Here is a 17,493-nt window from a genome sequence, read left to right on the forward strand (position 1 = left end):
GATGTACGAATGCAACATTTGAAGGGAAAAAACATAGTTAATGAGAGTATTTATGAGATACTAGAAATAGGGAACATGATTCGTACCAAGCTATTCGACACAATTCGTCACACACTCGTCGCATATCAACGTATTTTTCGCTCTTCGACACCCAACCCGCGCGCTGCAATCCTGCGCGCTGAGTTCAGCATTTTATTCGACCGAGCTCCTGTACGTCCCTTTTTTACTCCCTCGTCTGCTCGCCGTGGATTTCAATAACACATACGCACGTAACGAGTACACTTTCCTTTCACTTACACATTTTATTGTGAAATGTAAAATATCAAAGTTACCATTGTAAATTAAATTTAATTACATATATTCAAACGAACAAAAGCATTTTTCTTGCCCCAAAATTATTCAAAACCATTGTTATTGAATTAGATTCAAATCATATACATATAAGTATATAATCAATGCCCTAAATGAAACAATTAATCACTTTACCATAAACGGTAATTATTTGATTCGATTTGAAAATTGGGATATTAAAGTAATGGGAAAATTGTATAAACATAATAAACCAATGTCAATTCAAATTTTACCAAACCCTTCTTCTTCTTCTTTACTGGCGTAGACACCGCTTACGCGATTATAGCCGAGTTAACAACAGCGCGCCAGTCGTTTCTTCTTTTCGCTGGGCATGGCGCCAATTGGATATTCTAAGCAAAGCCAGGTCTTTCTCCACTTGGTCCTTCCAACGGAGGGAAGGTCTTCCTCTTCCTCTGCTTCCTCGGCGGGTACTACGTCGAATACTTTCAGAGCTGGAGTGTTTTCGTCTATTCGGTCAAGCTTATTAATGTAACAATAATGAAAGATATAACAATGGAAGAAATACATTTTGATCAAATTGAAAATATAAAACAAACATCGAATTAAAATATGAGGCTAACAAATCTAAGGTCATAAATTATAGTTTAATGGCTTTGATACTACTGGTGTCAACTATTATAATAATTTGTAAATTCAAAAACAGGTAAAATAAGTAGAAAGTAAAAATTAAACAAGCTCCAACGCAACCTGTTGACATCGCATTCATAAAAGAAAGAATTAAATATTACTCATCTTTGAGCTGGAGTACTACGCGAAAGGACTTCGGTCATCCCGGGTATTCGCTCGACCAGGGTAATTTTTTTAGAGCGCGGCCGAAGGCCGCCAACGCCGAAAGCAGTACTACGCTAAAGTACTTCGGTCACCCCGGGTATTCGCTAGACCAGGGTTATTTTTTTTGATCGCGACCGAAGGCCGCCAATGTATAAAGGAGTACTACGCGAAATTACTTCAGTCACCCCAATATGATATAAATTTTACAATATTATCATATATTTTTACTTATTTGTGTTTATTAAATATAAATCACATATTATACATATACATATGTACAATTATAACTTGAAAAATGTTGGAAAGTAATTTTTATTAATGTTAATATAGAAAAAAGAATCACGCAAAAAAAAAAACAAAGAAAAATCCTTAAGAATCCAACATATTTGGTGTTTAAGATGTGGCAATGCTCGTTTTCCTCATAATTGTAAACATTCTAACCTTTGCAACGATGAGTGTGCTAAGTGATTTTTGAATTAATAAATTTAGGTAAAATATTACAAAATAAAAGCGAAATGTGAACTTATTTCAATGACTAAAGTGTATATATAAATATACCAAATGAAAAATGTAAAACAATTTAGTGAAACATAGTGAAATACCATGTGTTTTAGTGCAATTTTTTGAATTTTTAATCAGAAATATTTTAAAAACTATAAGTTATTTTTACACTATTTTTGCATTTTCCTCTTCTGGAGAAGCTCCCTTATCCGCACATACCCCATTTATACGGAAACTCGTTTGTTTTACCCCTCCGCCAAAGTAATCGGAATCGTGCCTAAATATTATTTTAAGTTATAGTATATAAGTAGATATATATATGTATTGAATATATTTATCTTGCATATGTGATGCTTTTTTATGCATTGTTTTTTCCCTGTTTATTTATTATTTTAAATTGTTACATTAATTATAAAATGTATATTTACTTATTATATCTTCGTATGTATTAATATTAGCATACAAATGGTGATATTTCAATGAATTGCTTTTGTTTCTCATGTTTATACTTATATACTAGTGTGAAAATTGCGAAGTACCCAAGAATTATTTATAAAATTCCCAATCTAATACTTTTCAGCAGTGGCGTCATTGGCAAATGTTAAAATGTGAGTTTTGACAGCTCTCTCGAATCAAAGAGTTTCGTATCATCTTATCCATGATTTTGGCATTCAAACGTATAACATTGGTATTTTTATTAATTAGATACACTACCTCATTAGCGTGTATAATAACTATCTGAAGTGATCAAAGCACTAAATTCAGCTGGGTTCTCCCTAAAGAAAATTACATCAAATCATCCCGAAATAATAAAAAACATAAAAAAGGAAGACTTATTAGATACAAATTCCCTTAAATTTAAAAAGGCCGGTACAACAAAAACCATTCGGCAATATTGATTCAAGCAAAAATCCTCATTCAAGAATTGTGGCAAGATGGCACTGTATAGGATGAGCAAGTAAAACCCATACGTTTAACAAAATGGGTTCAATTTGCTAACAACTTGCATACTATTTCGGAAATTCGAATCCCTCCATGGGTAAATTTCACACCTAATCAAAATCCATGGTTTTTGTGATACATCTGTAAAGGCCTATAGCGCAACAATTTAAGTACGCACTCAGTTCGAAAACAAAATATTTTCACATCTTTTGGTCCCAAAAACCAAAGTTGCGCCCTTGAAGACACAAAGCCTGCGACGGCTCGAACTTAATGATGATCCTGTGTTAGCAAAACTAGTGTCAGTTGTCAAAACCCATCTCAAATTAACCAATCACAGAACGTATCTTTGGTCAGATTCAGAAATAGTTTTAGCATGGTTAGAAAAACCACTCTATACCTGGAAGACCTATGTATGTAACGGCATATCTCAAATATTAGACTTAGTTGGCCCTGCAAACGGGCAACATGTGGCAAGGGGACAACCCAGCGGATCTTGGGACAAGGGGTTGCAAACCATTTTACCTCACCAACACTACGCTCTGGTGGAACGGTCCTACCTGACTAACAGAAACACAAGAATTCTGTCCAAAGCCTCGCGCTCGGAGTGTAATACTTCTTGTTAAATCGGAAAATTCCAAATTTTCAAATCTCTCCAAATACGGATGATATTCTACACCGATTTTCATCATTCCCGAAAGCATTAAGAGTAATCGCTAAAACTTTTTTATTTACACAAAGCCTTAAACAGAAAATGAAAGGTTATACACAACTAACGCATTCCGACTTGCAACATCCCAAGGTCAGTCTTATTACATGTACGCAAACTCGCAATTTCAGTCGAGAGAAATCAAAGTTGCTCGAAAGAAGCTCTCTTCTCGTCCTAAATCCATTTTTGGATTGGTAGATTGGCGAACTCTAGCCTTAGTTACAATGAACGACATCCCATCAATATTCCTGAGAAATCACCTTTCACTTATTTATTTCTTATATACCTCCATTAGTTCACACTGCATGGTGAGCATCGCTTGATGCAACAAATGGTCTGACAAAAATTTTATATACCGCGACTTAAGCCACAAATCAAAAAGGCGATTTTCATGTGTAAACAATGTACTATGTACAAACACAAAATGCGTACCAGCTCGCTGCAATTATGCTGTTCCCTTTACCATTACTGGGGTTGATTTTGCTGGACCTTTCCAGATAAAGTCCTCGATGTTAAGGTATTCCTCATCTTTGTATGTTGTACGATAAAGGCAGTACACCTCGAGCTTTGTTCAGATATGACAACCGCGGCTTTTCTCGCAGCATTTGCACGCTTTGTCGGACGACGCGGATTTCCCTCAAAGATTATGAGCGACAATGGAAAAACTTTATCGGAGCTCAAAGAGCCACAGAGAAAGAGTTTATAAACTTCATGAAAGAAGTCTCCCCTGAAATTGTTAAAAAATATGCACCCTAAAGGATCGAGAAGTTTATACCTTCATGTTCTCCACACATGGGCGGACTTTGGGAATCAGCAGTTTAAGTCCCATTTAAAGAAAGCACCAGGTAATCATAAATTCAATTAAGGAATAAATTCAAGATCTATATCACCATTCTCAAGATCCCTCCGATTTCACAGCTCTCACACCTGATATTTTTCTCGGAGAAACTCCATTTCTCGCTATACCTGAGACAGAAGGAGACTCTTTCAATTAAGTAAACCGATGGGAAAGAATAAAGATTCTCCACTATGAATTCAGCCATAGATGGAAGGAAGACTATCTCAAAAATCTCCACAAAAGATATCGATGGATAACGATTCAGAAGGAACCCCGTACAGGAGAATGCGTCATTGAAAAAGTCCATAGAGGATCAGATGGCCATATAGGAGTAGTCTATGTAGGAACGCAAAGCGGAATCTTAATTCGAACTCTCGTTAAACTGAGTTTTCTTCCAACCAATGAAGAACCAATTGCAGCTAAAAATCGAAATCAGATGCAAAATTAATAAATAAATTCCGCTAATTCGAAATAAACCCGCTTTATAATTCGTACATAAAAGGAAACAATACAATGTAGCTACAACAACTACATTATAACATTATAAAAAAAAACATTTAATGTAACCTTATATTGCCATAGAAATGGACGTAGAGAAGACCCAAACCACCTCCAACACCGTAAGAGTACAGCATACGGAAGTATCTCGAACCGCACATTTGCCAACATCTCCGCCCCGTCATGGTAGTCACCATCGGCATCGCAGCACAACCGGCTTAAATGCTGTTGTAAGCAATTAATCCTCCTAGCGGGGTCAGGATGATCACATGATAACCTGGGCCCTATTGCACCAACCACTTGTCATTAGCATTTTAGCAAATTCTCAAAACTACGCAAAGTTTTTTGTTGCACCAACTTGATAAGTGAGAGTCACTCAATTGAGTATTGCTAAGTAAAATGTATCTCAATGCTATTGATAAGCGTTGCACCAAAAGTTTAAATGCAAAGTCAAAAGTGCTTAGCAGAAAAGTAATAAGTTTTGCAAATTAGCAAATTTTCTAAGCACTTCGTTGCACCAACAACTTTTACTTATCCCTTCTCTTCTCTCAATTTGCTAAGTTTTGCATTGTTTTGCTAAAAATAATTTCACCTATCATGACAATGATAAGTTTAGTCTGAACAAATTAATCAGTGCCTTAGTACGTGCTCGAGCTTCGTGAAATATTAATAGGAGTAAAAAAAAAACTAAAAAAATGCTTCGATTCGAACTTTTTAATATTTTGGAAGACGAACATTCGCACAATTCGCGTGTTACAAACGAAAGGATCAATTACAATTTGGATATTAGTGCGGTAGAAAATTTTCGGCTAACTCGTAGCCAAATTGAAAAAATTTTGCTAAAAATAGGAGCGCATCTGCAATACACTAGTAAGCGTAATATGTGCTTAAACCCCCTGCAACAGTTATTAACCACTCTGCACTGGTTAGGTAATGGTGGCCAATATCATGGAATTGCGAAAATGCATGGGGTTCACAAATCAACGGTGTGCAGAGTAATCTATCGAGTGGCAAATATCGTGATAAACGAGTTCATGGACGTAACTATTCGTTGGCCAGAATTTGAAGAAAATCAAAATATCGCCACACAGTTTTTTAAAATTGGTGGATTTCCACAAGTCGCAGGGTGCATTGACGGAACGATGATTGATATAGACGCGCCTAACGTTAACGAGGAACAATTTGTGAATAGGCACGGAAATCATGCGATTAATGCAATGATGGTTTGTGGACCTAATTTTCAGATTTATGCCGTAAATTGTAATTGGCCAGGGAGTGTGCACGATGCCAGAGTCCTACGTAATTCTAATTTGTTCGGCAGATTTGAAAACGGATTCCGTCCATTCCCTAATGCCGTAATTTTAGGAAATAGTGCTTATCCGTTACTGAATTGGCTAATTCTTCCTTTGCGAAACAATCCGACGTCGCCACATGAGCAGCTTTTTAATAGAGCGCATAAAAAAACAAGGAGGATTATTGAAAATTGTTTCGGTATGACGTTTAGACATACATTTGTTTTTTAAGATTTTTATAGCTAAGTTATTTTTACAGGTATCCTTAAAGAAAAGTTTCCTTGCTTGAACCATTTACGGTTGCAGCCAGAAAAAGCAGCGAAAATAATAATAATGTGCTGCATTTTCCACAACATTTGTCGAATGGATGCACAAAATGATGTGGATTATGACGAAGGAATTATGAATGGAGCAAATGAAAATGAAAATGAGCAGTCCTTTCAGAACACGGAGTCACTAAACAATTCTGAAAGGCTCCAAAGTCTGCTAATTGGTTTAATTATTAATTTCTTCTTTTATAAGAAACCTTATTACAAAAAAATTAATGCCTTACCCACGAGTTTACAGGTTACGAAACTTTAATTTGTACACATTTGTTATTTTATTTGGATTTGGATTTACATATATATATATTTTAAACTTAAATTCTTCTTAATATAAAGTTTTCAGAAAAAAAAATTAAATAAAAAGAAAAAAATGAAATCAAATAATTCAATAATATATGTACATATGTATATACTAAAAATTATTATTAATACGACAGCAGCGGACTTAATGAGAGAGTTTTATCATTTTCATTCATTGACTCCTTCTCCAAATCCGCTGTGAATTTTGATCGTTTCAAACCTAATTTTTGTTCTAATGACAAAATGTTTAGCTTATTTTTGTAAATTTCGGTTTCTAAGAGTTCAAGCTTCAACTCCTCATGTCTATCTTGTAAATTATATGTTCTTTTCCTGTTGGTTGGTCTCGTCCTTTCTGGTTGGATTTGTTCCAATATATTGTCCAAATTGGAGGACACTCCATCGCTTTCGGGTTGGCCGAGACCCTGAATAACTGTCGACTCATTGCCCAAAATATCAAGTATGTAGTTGTCGACTTCATCCAGCAATACGTTTTTGCCACCCGCAGTGCCTGTCCTCTTGGCATTGTCTTTTTTCGCCTAAAATGAAGCGAATTTTTAAATTATAACTAGCTAATTATTAAAAAAAAAAAACAAGATCCTGCTGTGCATGTACACGAAGTAAGAATTGAATCTTGTTGAAAATAACTGTTAGCTGCAGCAAAAAATCTAAGGAATAACAATAATTTAATCGTCGCAGCGAATAATGGTGTAAACAACAAAACTACAGAAATACTCTTGCAATTTTGTTGCTTTAGCTGGAATTAGACCGTTTGTGCATTTAAATAAATTTCACTCACTTGCAAGCTCACTTGCTTTTATTTAATTGCTATTCCTAGAATCGACCGAAAATTCTTTGAAAATAACACATTATAACAAAATTACCAAAGTGCGGCTCTTCCAAAGGCCAAATAAATTATCTCTGGCATAAGTCCATTCGCGATTAGCAGCAGCTAGTCCGAGGGATTGTGCCGTCTTTAGAACTTCAGTCCAACCATCTTGCTTTTGCGTTTTGCAAGTTGCATTATTTTGAAAAGATCCAAATAAAGAATCCTTAAATGTAGATAAATATATTTATTGCATATTCATGTATACATTCTAAATATGATAATCAAAATAAACTTACTTTTTTTCCCTTTATAACTTGTAAAACGGCCAATAATAAAGAGAAACTGAGCAATATTATCGAAACGTACATTGCTTTGCTCCACTTCTTATTGAGAGCGCTTAGCACATTATTGGAAAAGTTTTCTCTATTTGCAAAGCAAAAGAAATTGTTGGTCCAACGCTTATCAAATCAACTTATCCAAAGTGCTCGTCAGTTTCGACAAGTTGAAAAGCTTATTGATAAGTTTAAAGTGCAACACTCATCAACTTTACTTTTCAAAAAAAACTCTTTTCAAAAATTTGCAAAGTGAAAAGTGCTAAGTGAATGGTGCAATGGGGCCCTCCGCCTACGCGACACATCACACATATTTCACAGGAACTTCATCACATCACCTGTACAACAAGCAACTACCGCATTATTCTTTTATTAAATAACAAAAGGCCGCTTTTTTTTGCTTTTCATGAATCAGGAGGTTCAAGTGACGGAGTGACGTAATCCCCAAATTCGACAAAAGTCGCTTCTCCCATTAGCGGCAGCGGTTCCACCAAGATCTTATTTATTCTAGTGAATAAAGCCATTTCGGTTTTGTTTTGGTTGATGGCGAGACCACTTCTGACCGCCCAGTTTGTGGTGCTAAGGAACTTTCCTTTGACCATAAGTACTACATCGTCTGCATAGGCAATCACTCGACAGCCACGATCCCCGAGTTTTTCGAGCAGGGCCCTATTCCACAAAACAACTTATCAACTTTTCACTTTGTACCTTGCAAATTTTTCGTCAATTTGCAAAGCTTTCTGTTCCACAGAACTATGAAATTTAATAAGTGATAAGTTGAAATTGATAAGTGTACTTTGCAAAGTCTTTGCAATTTTTATGTTCTCTTTGTAATTTCTGTTCCACGTACGTTCTCTTGTGCAAAGTGCAAAGCTTATATTGAAAAGTCTAATTCGCAAAGACTTTGCATATAATTATGCTGTTCCGTTCCACAAAAACTGTAAACTCTATTTTTGCAAAACAAAATTTGATAAGTTTGTCAAAAATTTGCAAGGTAAATGATCGCTTTGCAAACTCATATTATCATAACTAGTCAAGCTTTCAAAATGTTAAGACGTGAGTTTTTGTTCGACAATAGTGAAGACGCGGTTAAAGCTTGAAATTATAGAGACCGAATTAATTTTTCGTGGATGGATTTTCTTTTAAATAATGATGGACAAAAATTAGGGCACAATACAGCGCAGTCATGCTTTGACGGCTGAAAATCAACTGCTACTGTGCCTGCATTGTCTCCGGAAATGGTTGCCAGTACCATGGAGTGGCAGCTTGGCATGGTGGTGCAAAATCCACAGTGTGCAGAACCACCCATAGAGTTGTCGTCATTACAACAGACACTTTATTTCAAAAAACAGTGCGATGGCCCGATGATGTCAGTGGTATTGCTGAAAGTTTTTTCTGATGGATTCCCTTCTGTGTGTGGTTGCGTTGACGGCACAATCATTAAAATTGATGGGCCTCCATTACACGAGGAAGGATATGTTGACCGGCATGGAAATCACTCATTGAATGTGATGATGATATGTGGGCCAGACTACACATTTTACAGTGTAAATGCAAGTTGGCCGGGCAGCGTTCACGACTCAAGGGTGCTACGGAATTGGGCTGTAAGTCAAAGATTTGACAATTGATGGAGACCATTTCCGGATGCTGTTGTTTTGGGTGATAGTGGTTATGGATTGAAAAGCTGGTTGATACCACCATTACGCCGAAATCCCAATAATCCTGCCGAAGAAGTTTTCAATCGTTGCCACAAAAAAACACGCCGCATAATTGAAAATAGTTTTGGCATTATTAAAGAAAGATTCCCGTGTCTAAATTATTTGCGACTGAGGCCTGAGTTTGCAGGGAAGACAGTCATAGTTTGTGCCATCTTACACAATATTGCCTGTAGCATCGGAAGGAGTAGTGAAAATATGCAACCCACTGAAGACACTGACAATGAAAGCGAGGAATTAGATGAAAATGCTGAAGAAGAAGATGATGCCCTTAATAATATAGATCAAGAGAGTGGAATGAAAAGGGTTACTTCCCTGCTACAAAACTTTACCTAATGCCAACTATTATAGTATTGTTTTAAAATAAAAGTGGTGTTTTGGCCATGACCTTTTTCCACTGCAAAAGCGTTGTATCTTTTTGGGGCATTTTTAGGGTTTGAGGTTAAGGTCTCAGAGAATAAATAATAAAGGAAGTATTTTTGTATTTATTTACATCATTTTATTAATTTCAGAGCTTTTTTGTTTTTATCACAAATTATTTCAAAATAAAATGTTTAGAAATCAAATACACCCTAATGAAAAATTGGCCTTTGGTAATCAAACCTCCTCAAATAACAGACGCGATACATTTTCTGTTTCTGCCGTTGCAATTCCCAGTGTGATAGCAGAGAGTGGAAGTAGGAGCTCCCTCTCCAGTTTTAGGCATTGAAGTTTCCGGTAGTAAAACTCAACCTCAAGGAGCTCCAACCGGCATTTATTCTCTTTATCCAAAGTTTCGCTTGGAAACTTGGTAGAGCGCTTCCTTTTTCTTGGGTTTAGAGGTGGATTGGCAATTGTTTCTTCTGAAATAGATATATTATTATTATTATTAGCAATGCACAATATAAGAACCCCAACAACAACAAATGATGCAAATATAATTATTTGCTATGTGTAGGCAATAAATTGTTGTACTTACCATTGTCCGGCTCTTCCAGAGCCCAAACAAACTGCCCCTTGCACAGATCCATGTTTTTGTGCTGACGCCAGTTGTAGGGATTGGGCTTTTTTTAACACATCCTTCCATGCTTTGTTACACTTCACAAAGAAATGTATACTTAAATATGCTTGAAATTTACAATTATTTATTTAAAAAATACTTACTCTGTTGTTTTGAAAACTAGCAAATAAAATGCTTTTTTTTATTACATTTAAAACAGCAAGTTTTTTTCAATTTGTATTTTGCGGCTCATTTTAACAACTCATATAAAGCAATGCAAAGTGAAAAGTGATGAGACAGAAATGCAAAGTTGATAAAACGCTTTGTGGAACACTTTGCACACTCACTTTGCAAGAGAGTGCAAAGACTTTGCCAATAAAGCGCAAAGACTTTGCACTGAGCGGAGAGAGCGTAAAGCCTTTGCCAAAATATGCTCAATGCAAAGTGAGATTCGCAAAGAATATTGTGGAACAGAAACGCTTTTCACTTTGCAGTACAATATCAATTGATAAGTGCAAAGTGAAAAGTTGATAAGTTGTTTTGTGGAATAGGGCCCAGGTCGTTAACGACCAGGATCCATAAAAGAGATGGAGTTCTCCCCTGTGTGGGTACCCCTACTCACAATACGCCGCACACGCGGGTGCCCCATTCCGTTTCGATCACTCTGTCGTACAGAAAATTGAGAATGAGGCGTTTGAGGTTCGATTCAACCCCAAGACCGTCAAGAGCAATTACGACTGCCTCCGGCAGCACGTTGTTGAAAGTTTCCTCAATATTCAATTCAATATCAAAGAAGGTCTCAACAGCGAAAATCATGCAACACTCCGAGAGATACCCAGTGGTCAGTTAATCCACTCCTACGGGCCCTGTTAAATAAACGTCTGCACGACGCCCTGATATCAGAGAGGTTCCCCTCTGCCCTTCGGTGTTTTCAGTGGACAGCAGCTCTCCAATCCAGTATTGCCCGCCAAGCTGAAGACTTCGACCCACCTTTCCACCAAACTTCCACCAAACTTCCTCCCTTCCCAGTCTGTATTCCTAAGATTTCTGAACGATTTTCTACGCAGACCTTCTACGACAAGACTAAACCCGATATACCTGTAATCAGAAAAGGAGTGATCATCGAGAACCCTCTCGTTTGAGATCAGTTGGGTATGAGAGTTCCCCCTATTACAGATGCAAAGATTTTCGCAAACAATAAAATCAAAAAGCGACTCACCTCTATTATTGGTGTCCGAGCTACCCCAGATTGGGTGTCGCGAGTTGGCGTTGGAACCGATAACCGGTACCGGACGCCGGTACCTTTTCGAGACGCTTCAGCAAAGGTCATCCTCAACAGTAAGGGAGGTGACTCCACCACATTGTCCTGTGGCATATACGCGGAAACTAGCCAGACATCTCTGGCGTCACACTCTAATTTTGCTGTCACTACGTCAGGGTTGCAGTAATTAGGTAAAAGAAATACCGTTAATTCATTTTGGAACACTTTGGGGTACTCCTGAAGGTGGTCAAAGGAAACCCTGGCCATCCTTTGACCACCTTCAGGATTACTGATCATGCTTATTACCGTAGCGTAGAACGAGTTTGGCCGCCACCGGCGGTCTGATTTCAGCTTCCTCGCTAGAGCTGCAGTGGGGGAAATAGTCAGGAAATAAAATTATAATACCGCTGTATATGCTGTAGCCTCTCTTCGGATACTGTCCTCACGGATAAGATTTTCTCTCGCATTTGGAATTGTGGCACCGAAATCTTCTTTTACAATATTTTTGTTGTATTTGTTGGCACTTTTATTCCGTCTGTCCGTTTGGGAATAACTTATATGTAATAGTATTTCTATCTTTATTTTGGTAATTCAATACTTTTTCTTGATTTTTTAGTAAAATCTATTTCCTGTAGTTGAATGTTTACTGTCGTACCGCGTTAAAAAATTCTACGATAGGATTTTTTTATTTTTATCGATTGAGCTGTATATGTATAGTATATATGTATATATATGTATTATTGTTCATTTGAAATATAATGTGTGTAGGCGTTTTTCCTCTTAACTGTTTGTTTGAACGTCTTTCATATTGACTTTATGTAGTGCATCTACTTATTATAGTTGAAACGTGTTCAATATGTTCTTCGGATGAAGAAAAGAATATTAGTACATCGTATATATGTATAAACATATGTCAATATGCCAATATGTATATTCCCATAAGATATCGTTTGCGCGTCGTTGAAAGATTGAGGGTGCGTTTTTCAAACGGCATCCTAACAAACTCATACTTTGTTCCATTGATTACAAAGGTGGTCTTTTCTCTATCAGATTTCTTTTTAAAATTTACAGAAATTCTGATTCTAGATACACATGTAGATGATAATACTTTTGCATTTCTTAAATTTTGTGTAGTCATATTTAAATCAAGTTTTGGATGTCTAGTTGTAATTTTCTGAGCATTATTCTTTTTAGAAATCAGTGAATAATAATTTAGCTTTTATAACTCGTTATTATTTTAAATGAGAGCAGTCTCAGTGAGGCCCGTGGACAACTAAAAGATATTCTATCGGTCAAGAGAGAACAAAAAACTCACTTGTCACTTTACTAAACTAATGACGTACGACAACAGCGCATTCTACTCGGAGCTGTCGAACGAAACCTGGTTAGACTTGTAACCAGATCATTGGGCTTACCAAACATTGAAGGTTGGCAACCCTGAAGCTTTGATTGATTGCGGAGTACATACGCCAGAAGCCAAACAACAAATTGTTGGAGAGCTTCTGCGAGACACCTTACAAAGGGAGTTTGCGAGCATTCTGGGAAGAAGTTGAGAAACGACGACAACTGCTGGTATCAAAACTACACCTCGAAGGTAGTCAGGCAAACCTAGTCATTTATTTGCAAGCGATTAGGGACTCAATAAAAGTATTAATTCCTAAACTACCAATTCAATTATTTACCATTTTGGCTGACCATGATATTGAAGATTTAAGATCATTAATTAATGAAGCACAAACTAAGGGAATTTATGATTATGAAAAAATAAATACGTTGAAAATAAAAATACGTTTCAAAATCCAAGACCATTAAATCAAACCAATTAAATACAATATCAACCAAGATACTCCCAATATCCACAACCAATGCAACCAAATTACATATAATCCATACATGCAATCATCCTGAAATACCCAAACACAGCAAATGTTTAACAATACACCTATGGGATACAGGCAAAATTATTTCGGACCCAATAGGAATCCAAACACTCACCCCTATTTTAACAGAAATCCATTTCCCCAATTAAATTTTAATAAAAATTCATCTCAGCAGCCACACCAAATAACCCAAATATCCAAACAACTCATCGAATCAAACGACCAGGACCATCGGATAATGTACAAACTAAAATGTCCATTGATGAACTCAGACTACAAGACGTACAAGAATACGAACAAAACAATCAAGTACTCTACGACCAAGAATACCCTGACTATATTCAACACCACGCCCAAATTAATAATGAAATATGCCAAGGACCAACCGATCAAAATGAACTTAAGTTTGACGAAAATTTTCAGTTACCTCTTCTTCTTCTTAATTGGCGTAGACACCGCTTACGCGATTATAGGCGAGTTAAAACGGCGCGCCAGTCGTTTCTTCTTTTCGCTACGTGGCGCCAATTGGATATTCCAAGCGAAGCCAGGTCCTTCTCCACTTGGTCCTTCCAACGGAGCGGAGGTCTTCCTCTTCCTCTGCTTCCCCCGCCGGGTATTGTGTCGAATACTTTCAGAGCTGGAGTGTTTTCGTCCATCCGGATAACATGACCTACCCAGCGTAGCCGCTGTCTTTTAATTTGCTGAACTATGTCAATGCCGACGTATATCTCGTACAGTTCATCGTTCCATCGAATGCGATATTCGCCGTGGCCAATGTGCAAAGGACCATAAATCTTTCGTAGAACCTTTCTCTCGAAAACTCATAACGTCGACTCATCGGTTGCTGTCATCGTTCAAGCTTCTGCACCATATAGCAAGACGGGAACTATGAGCGACTTATAGAGTTTGGCTTTTGTTTGTCGAGAGACAACTTTTCAATTGCCTACTCAGTCCGAAGAAGCACCTGTTGGCAAGAGCAATCCTGCGTTGGATTTCCAGGCTGACATTGTTGGTGGTGTTAATGCTGGTTCCTAAATAGACGACATTATCTACAACTTCAACGTTATGACTGTCAATAGTGACGTGAGTGCCAAGTCGAGAGTGCGACGACTGTTTGTTTGATGACAGGAGATATTTCGTCTTGCCCTCGTTCACTGCCAGACCCATTTTCTGTGCTTTCTTGTCCAGCCTGGAGAAAACAGAACTAACGGTGCGGGTGTTGAGGCCGATGATATCAATATCATCGGCATACGCCAGCAGCTGTACACTCTTAGAAAAGATTGTACCTTCTCTATTTAGTTCAGCAGCTCGAATAATTTTCTCCAGCAGCAGATTGAAGAAGTCGCACGATGGGGAGTCGCCTTGTCTGAAACCTCGTTTGGTATCGAACGGCTCGGAGAGGTCTTTATTATTATAGCCTTATTAGTTTTGCGGGGATACGAAATTCAGACATCGCGGCATAAAGGCAGCTCCTTTTCGTGCTGTCGAAAGCAGCTTTGAAATCGACGAAGAGGTGGTGTGCGTCGATTCTCCTTTCACGGGTCTTTTCCAAGATTTGGCGCATGGTGAATATCTGGTCGGTTGTTGATTTTCCAGGTCTAAAGCCACACTGATGAGGTCCAATCAGTTTGTTGACGGTGGGCTTTAATCTTTCGCACAAAACGCTCGATAGAACCTTATATGCGATGTTGAGGAGGCTAATCCCACGATAGTTGGCGCAGATTGTGGGGTCTCCTTTTTTATGGATTAGGCATAGCACACTTAAATTCCAATCGCATGCTCCCTATCAGTTCTTCGCCGCCGTGTTTGAATAGCTCGGCCGGCAATGCATCGGCCTCCGCCGCTTTGTTGATCTTCAGGCGTGTAATTGCTATTCGAACTTCTTCATGGTCGGGCAATGGAACGTCGGCTCCATCGTCATCGATTGGGGAATCGGGTTCTCCTTCTCCTGGCGTTGTACTTTCACTGCCATTCAGCAGGCTGGAGAAGTGTTCCCTCCATAATTTAAATATGCTCTGGGCATCGGTGACTAGATCACCTTTGGGGGTTCTACAAGAGTATGCTCCGGTCTTGAAACCTTCTGTAAGCCGCCGCATTTTTTCGTGGATTTTTCGAGCATTACCCCTGTCGGCCAGCTTATCAAGCTCTCGTACTAACGCATTTCGGCCTCTTTCTTTTTCTGTCTTCAAATGTGTCTCGCTTCCCTCTTCAACTTTCGGTATCTATCCCATCCCGCAAGTGTTGTTGTTGATCGTAACGCTGCGAGGTAGGCAGCCTGTTTTCTCTCCGCTGCGACACGGCACTCCTCGTCGTACCAGCTGTTCTTTTGTACTTTCCGCAAACCAATGGTTTCGGTTGCAGCTGTACGTAAGGAGTTTGAAATGCCGTCCCACAGTTCTCTTATGCCGAGTTGTTGACGAGCGCTCTCAGAGAGCAGGAGTGCAAGCCGAGTAGAAAATCGTTCAGCTGTCTGTTGTGATTATAGCTTCTCGACGTCGAATTTTCCTTGTGTTTGTTGAGGTGCGTTTCTTGCTGCACAAAGGCAGGTGCGAATTTTGACTGCAACAAGATAGTGGTCCGAGTCGATGTTAGGACCTCAGAGCGCACGCACATCTAAAACACTGGAGACGTGTCTTCCGTCTATCACAACATGATCGATCTGGTTGGTAGTTTTTCGATCCGGAGACAGCCAGGGAGCTTGCTTATGCTGGAATCTAGTACTACAGATAACCACATGTCGAGCCCCGGCGAAGTCGATCAGCCTCAACCCATTTGGGGATGTTTCGTCGTGGAGGCTGAATTTACCGACCATAGTGCCAAAGATGCCTTCTTTGCCCAGCCTGGCGTTAAAGTCGCCAAGCACGATTTTGACATCGTGGCGGGGGCAGCTCTCATAAGTGCGCTCCAAGCACTCATGGAAAGCATCTTTGGTCACATCGTCCTTCTCTTCCGTCGGGGCGTGGGCGCAGATCAGCGATATGTTGAAGAACCTCGCTTTGATGCGGATTGTGGCTAGATGTTCATTCACCGCAGTGAATGATAGTACTCGGCGACGGAGTCTCTCTCCTACCACGAATCCAACACCAAACTTGCGCTCCTTTATATGGCCACTGTAGCAAATGTCACAAGGACCTACTCGTCTCTGTCCTTGTCCCGTCCTTCGCATTTCTTGAACGGCGGTGATGTCAGCCTTTATTTTCACGAGGACATCAAACAGCTGGGCAGCGGCACCTTCCCAATTAAGGGATCGGAGATTCCAGGTGCATGCCCTTAAATCGTAGTCCTTATTTCATTTGCCATGGTCGTCATCAGAAGGGGGGTCTCTCATCCGAGGCTTGTTGCTTCCTTTCATTGGGGGTGTTTTTTGCCGTGGTGGGTCCTAAACCCAGCGCACAACCCTATGTAGGGGATATTTCGCCTTCTCACTTTAGCTTGCCTTCAAACGGATGTTCTTAGGCTACCCAGAGGATACTTGGTCAAAGACCGGAAGTTGTGAGCTGTTTGAGTCATATGTAAAAAATCGTTTCTGGCCACACCCAAGTGAATGGCGATCAGAGAACTTACCTCACTTGCGTGAACTTCTACACATGACTCCATCCTCTCATGATTAACACAGGATCCACAATTAGTATTATACAAAAGAATGTTTTCTCTCTTCCAATCCAAAATAAAGAATGCGAAGTTTTTTACATCAAACGGCTCCATGGTACTTAAAAATTCCGTTACCATACCCAGTAACAACATATTTAGAACACCCGAACAATTTTACGTGCATGATTTTTTTTTAGATTACGATAGGCCAGAGCATTGTTGTATGCCGGACAACCAGCACTAGACACGAAAAAAATTAAAGAACAAAAAATAAACAAATTAAATGATGACCGACAAGAATACAACATTGACACTAGATACAGAAAGAAAAATTAGAAAATCCATTTAAAGAAAATAAAAATG

At 38.6% G+C, this 17,493-nt stretch overlaps 2 protein-coding genes across 2 annotated transcripts in view; both read left to right on the forward strand.

The window, feature by feature from the left end:
• LOC126764085 (uncharacterized) overlaps positions 1–17,493 on the forward strand; it is a 532,840-nt gene that overhangs the window by 346,759 nt on the left and 168,588 nt on the right. The gene's annotated exons all lie outside the window — the stretch shown is intronic.
• On the forward strand, positions 5,324–6,151 carry LOC126764714 (putative nuclease HARBI1). The gene has a single exon (XM_050482367.1). The coding sequence runs from the start codon at positions 5,324–5,326 to the stop codon at positions 6,149–6,151; it is 828 nt and encodes a 275-aa protein (XP_050338324.1).

Source organism: Bactrocera neohumeralis, unplaced genomic scaffold (genome assembly GCF_024586455.1).
Source record: "Bactrocera neohumeralis isolate Rockhampton unplaced genomic scaffold, APGP_CSIRO_Bneo_wtdbg2-racon-allhic-juicebox.fasta_v2 cluster09, whole genome shotgun sequence".
NCBI lineage: Eukaryota > Metazoa > Arthropoda > Insecta > Diptera > Tephritidae > Bactrocera > Bactrocera neohumeralis.